Source organism: Sycon ciliatum, chromosome 3 (genome assembly GCF_964019385.1).
Source record: "Sycon ciliatum chromosome 3, ocSycCili1.1, whole genome shotgun sequence".
In the NCBI taxonomy this organism is placed as follows: domain Eukaryota; kingdom Metazoa; phylum Porifera; class Calcarea; order Leucosolenida; family Sycettidae; genus Sycon; species Sycon ciliatum.
In genome coordinates, this window is record NC_088645.1 from 45372427 (window position 1) to 45378041 (window position 5615).

The 5615-nt window shown below is 44.7% G+C and overlaps 1 protein-coding gene across 1 annotated transcript in view; it reads left to right on the forward strand.

Moving 5' to 3' along the window:
• The first annotated feature begins 1387 nt into the window (after positions 1-1387).
• Positions 1388-5615, forward strand: part of LOC135813147 (uncharacterized) — a 43175-nt gene continuing 38947 nt past the window's right edge. The window contains exons 1-4 of the mRNA XM_065326363.1: positions 1388-1565; positions 4181-4296; positions 4424-4720; positions 5024-5348. Of these exons, the coding sequence (XP_065182435.1) occupies positions 1388-1565; positions 4181-4296; positions 4424-4720; positions 5024-5348 (916 nt within the window). The remainder of the gene's footprint in view (positions 1566-4180; positions 4297-4423; positions 4721-5023; positions 5349-5615) is intronic.

The following is a 5615-nucleotide window of genomic DNA, read 5'->3' on the forward strand; positions in this document are numbered from 1 at the left end:
AGGCTACTCTGGCAAGCAGTGCTCCATGTGCCCACCCGGACACTTCAAACCAGACACCAGCAGTGCAGAGCGGCCATGCGTGGCCTTTGACTCTAAACTCCAATGCCAAAGTAAGAATCTTAAAATGATGTCTGCCGAATAATCATTGCTATTTACCGGAGTATGCAACCACGGGTGCTACTTCTTCAAACAGATGTTTTATTGAACTTTTCTAAGAACTCGCAGTCTCCATTGCAGCCACTGATACATAATTTGGGTACCTCAACTCGAACTTTCACACTCTCCAAATACGGTCTCTTCCCTGCATACGTTACTTCAAAATAAATAAATAATTGAATTCGCCAAATGTTCGGGCATGGCCCATCCTCAGGGTGAAAAAAGTTCAACTTTGAACGCTTTCTTGAACGCACAAAGCCAATGATGATATGAATGCAGGGAGAGCAAAGAATTGAAACAGAGAACAGAAGAACTGATTCATGAAACGTGTGAATTGCAACAGCATGCAGTGTGGTGAGATTGAGTTTTGTGTGAGTTGTTTCACATTCTGACTGCACTGTAGCATCTACAGCAAACCTCTCTATGACAAACAATAAAGGGACCAATTGTATTTGTTTGCAATAACGGAATTTCTTCTTATCCACATGTAATTCAAATAAAAATACCAACTACCATACCATGCCATAATTCATGCAGGATTCTGTTCTCGAGGTTCGTGGTTTCTCGTTAAAAAAATACCCAGTGAATACCCAGTGAATACCCAGTGAATACCCAGTGAATACCCAGTGAATAATACCCAGTGAATAGTACCCAGTGAATACCCAGTGAATAGTACCCAGTGAATACCCAGTGAATAGTACCCAGTGAATACCCAGTGAATAGTACCCAGTGACTTATCGCATGCAGTGATGTCTTTTCTAATTGTCTGCAAACTCCGACGCAGCCATTTACACATTAAGGAAACTTCAATTCTCAACTCCAAAAACGGTCACTTCACTACGATTCGAATTCAAATTAAGATTTACATTACACCGCATTTTCGGGCCTGGCCCATCACCAGGATAGTACAGCTATGACTGCTAGCTCTTCCAAAGCGAAATTTTGGCTTATCAGTGTTTTGTTTTTTAGTGTTCTTCTTAACAAGACTGAATTGTGGTGACAGTGGTGGATGGTTGGTCTTACTTAACAACTTGTGTTTGATTGACATGGTGCAGCTTGCTTGGAAGAGAATTGGTGGTTTAAAGATTAAGCACACTTGACGAAGTTTGTCCGGGTGTGTTTTAACCACCTTTGCTCTGCTACAATGATGCTGCCTTGGGCTCTTTGCATGATTGTCTGATACTTGTCGTTCTCCACAGTGTGCATACGATGCTGCATTTTGAGTCGTCGCATGATTGTCTTCTGCTTGTCATTCTCCGCAGTGTGCCAGTGCTCTCTCAAGGGCTCTGCGAGCAGTAGCTGTGCTGATGGATCAGGGACATGCAAGTGTAGGCCAGGATACACGGGTGACAAGTGTGACACCTGCGTTAGTCCTAGTCACTTCCATACAACTGACGGTGGCTGCACAGGTATGGTCTTTCCGCTACTGCATGCAGGTGCTGCTGTATAGTAAAACCTGCAAGGCGGCCACTCGGATAAGGCGACCACCTGTCCTAGAAGACCACTGGAACCAGAATCAAGGGGTTCTATGTCCAGTGAAATGACCCTGGATGAGGAGACCACCTGGTAACAGAGACCACGTTTTGAAGGTCTCTTGAACGGTCGTCTTGGACAGGTTTCATGATAACTTACTTGTTCTCTGCTTTACCACCGTATCACAGTGCTAACAAGCCCTGACCAATACTATACCATGTACTTGAAAACAGCTAACCTTGGTGTGTCAACACTTTAGCCACTTTATCACCCAGCATGATTTTGTGAGCTAACATTTTAGCCATTCATGTCGGATTGGAGGAAACTGAAGATTCGTGCAACTTCCGAGCAGCGTAACAGTAGCCTATAGCGAAAACAATTCCTTCGCCAAAATCGCCAAATGTTCACCATCGATACAATTAGCCCTCTTACAGGACTAATACTGGCATGACACCTTCGTTCCAGCCATTCATTTTACAGTAGAAGCAGAAATTTCCGGTGGTGTTTTATTTTCGGTAACTTCGGTGCCAACATTTTTTACAGAAAAAACGCACGGAAAATGTCGGTACTACCGGTACAACTATACATAATAAGCAGACTTACCTGTAACACGGGTTTTACCGAAAATTTTCCTCCACCGAACCGCCGATTTTGGAGAATACCGAAAATATTACACCGCCGAACATTTCTGCTTTAACAGTAACCCTAGCGTGGGATCTTTCTATGTACAGATTCATGAACTTACAACGGGATGGGATGATCACATTGATGAGTGTCTGCCGCGCTTGTTTTACCCCCTGCTAGCACACGCTATGGTTTCAGTGCAATTTCTTACGTAGGTGCTGAGAGGTGGAATGCACTGCCACCTGCTTACCGCTTTTCTAATTCACCTGCTGAATTTCGATCATCCATCAAGACTTTCTTAGGGTTCCCTGTAAGAAGGCGATGACGCCTGTAGGGAATTCCCTAGTAAAATAAGAATAAAAAATAAAATTACCCAAAGAGCTTGGAAATTCTCACTGACTGCCGTCAGGCCCTGTCTCTTACTCTGTCTGTAAACATGGTAAAAATTCACCTAGGGTTGCCAGTAAAAAGGCAACGCCTGTTGGGACTCCCCTAGTAAAATAATAAAATCTACTACTACTACTACTCCACTACTCAGGGCCCTACGCTATGCTTTCTTGCCTAGCTCATCGTGCATGTTTCCGTTTTCATGTTTCCATGTTCCCTAGTAAAATAAGAATAAAAAATAAAATTACCCAAAGAGCTTGGAAATTCTCACTGACTGCCGTCAGGCCCTGTCTCTTACTCTGTATGTAAACATGGTAAAAATTCACCTAGGGTTGCCAGTAAAAAGGCAACGCCTGTTGGGACTCCCCTAGTAAAATAATAAAATCTACTACTACTACTACTCCACTACTCAGGGCCCTACGCTATGCTTTCTTGCCTAGCTCATCGTGCATGTTTCCGTTTTCATGTTTCCATGTTCCCTAGTAAAATAAGAATAAAAAATAAAATTACCCAAAGAGCTTGGAAATTCTCACTGACTGCCGTCAGGCCCTGTCTCTTACTCTGTATGTAAACATGGTAAAAATTCACCTAGGGTTGCCAGTAAAAAGGCAACGCCTGTTGGGACTCCCCTAGTAAAATAATAAAATCTACTACTACTACTACTCCACTACTCAGGGCCCTACGCTATGCTTTCTTGCCTAGCTCATCGTGCATGTTTCCGTCTGTTCGAATAACAAGCATGATGAGCGAGGCAAAAAAGCATAGAGTAGGGCCCTGAGCGAAGGAAACAAAGTTTCTCTTTGCATTCGAGTGTTATACGACACCGTCTACCACTTTGATGACCTAGGCAAAAAAACGCATAGGGATGTTATAAATGTTTCATTTCTCTTTTTTTCAAGACATAACCTGGGATTCAACCCGCACTATCGCCCTGCATGCATTCCCCCGACACGCTTCGCATTCATACTCACTCTTCCAAGTTGCTTCATGTTATGATTTGAAAGCCCTATTTGAATATTGTGGCCAGCTGTCTTTGATGGTACAGTACGGTACAGGACAGGTACGGGATAGCGCCAGGCATGCCGACGGCACAAACAAACAAACAAACAAACACTGCGTGGACCCTGGCTAGTGCCAGATGTTACTGAAGTAACGTCTTTTGCATAGCTATGGGAATAAATAAATGATGCCCCAGACCTGAACATATTCAGGAATATTACGGTCAATTGTTCAGTCACAGCAAAGGGAAAATAGCTTGGGAGTTGAATAGGTGTAAAGTAAGAATGTAGTAGTCATAGTGAGAGTACCCACTGTACAGTCAGACCTCGCTTAACCGCACACATCCGTTTTCCACAAAAAATATCCGAATAGGCGAGGGAACCGGATAATCGAACACACATGCTGTATGTATGCATGACATGTGCTGTAAATCGGTAACCAACGATGTTCTTCCGGATGGCGAGGGATCCGGATAAAAGAGGTCCGGAGAAGCGAGGTCTGACTGTGCCGCCGCAATTGTGTTGTCTTTGTACATGTGCAGAACTGAGCAGTGAACTCTTCACAGCAAGCAACTCGTCCTTGGTCAGGAGCAATGTTGTCAATCTGGACTATCCATTTGTCTATGCGTCAAAGTTCACCGAGCACCGTCAAGTCTCAGTAAGTTTAACTTGGTTGGCATATCTCTCTTGCCTTGTTGCTTGGAGTAGTTGTGAAGTGGTGGGCTGCATTTTCAAACAGTCTTCTCAATGTTACTCACTTTGCTGATGGTTTGCTTGCGTCACAGGTGTCGTTTGAGGGTCTGATGTCACTGAACGGCTTCTCCGGCATCTACAACCTCAACTCACGTGTGAAAGAAAGCAATGCCATCATCGCACCTTACTGGACATCACGCGCTGGAAACCAGGCCTGTTCGAATGGCACCATGGAAACACATCACGTCAATGAGACTGTGGACAACGCCACGTTCACAGCTATCAAACAAGCCGTGCTAAATCAGTATAGGCCGCGCGATGACTTTCGCCCGCGCGAAGCCGTCTTCACAACCTGGAGAGAGATCCGAGAGAACAATCAACACAACAAGGTTAGCGAGCGCTGAGTCATCATGATGAGAAAAGAGAAGAAGAGTATTGATAGAGCATTTGTATTGCTGGTGCCAAACTGGCCAAAAAATAATTATAGGAAAGCACCCCGAAGACTACAACTGGTGAAAATTTGATTTTAGGGTACACTTCCCATTTAAAATCGAATGGAATGCACCATCTACAGTGTTCAATTATTTTGAAAGTAAAATTGCTCCTTTCCGTAACACATCCATCAAAACATTCTCTTCTTACTGGTCATTTGTCTTCGCTGTCCTCTCCGTTTGTTGTCCTGTTCTTTGCAGCGTAACACGTTCCAGGCTGCAATAATCAGTGATGAGTGCCAGTCTTTTGCTGTGTTCAACTATCCAAAACACGGAATCAGCTGGCAAGGCTTTCCGTATCCAGTAATGGCGGCTGGGAGAGTCCTGGCTACCTCTGGAACTGCCCACGTCAGGCCAGTCAGCGGGGTATACAACCTAACCAATGGCTGCAGCGCTAAGCTGCGTGCCAGGAAGCACTGCCGCGACTCGGTGGTAAATGCATCAACAATATCGCAAGCATCCCAGGACCTGACTCAGTGCCCGGCCCAAAGAGATATAGTTCAAGCTAGCGCTGTGTTTGCGAGACGTAACGTTACTGCCGATTTCCTCTTTCGTGACTGCTTTGACTCCAGTCCAATACAACTGGGTCCGAGTATTCTAATAGCTTCCGTAAGTTGACGAGAGAGAAAGGGGAGGGGAGAAGAGGAGAGAGAGACAGAGAAAGACAGAGCGAGAGAGAGAGAGAGAGAGAGAGAGAGAGAGAGAGAGAGAGAGAGAGAGAGAGAGAGAGAGAGAGAGAGAGAGAGAGAGAGAGAGAGAGAGAAAGAGAGAGAGAGAGAGAGAGAGAGAGAGA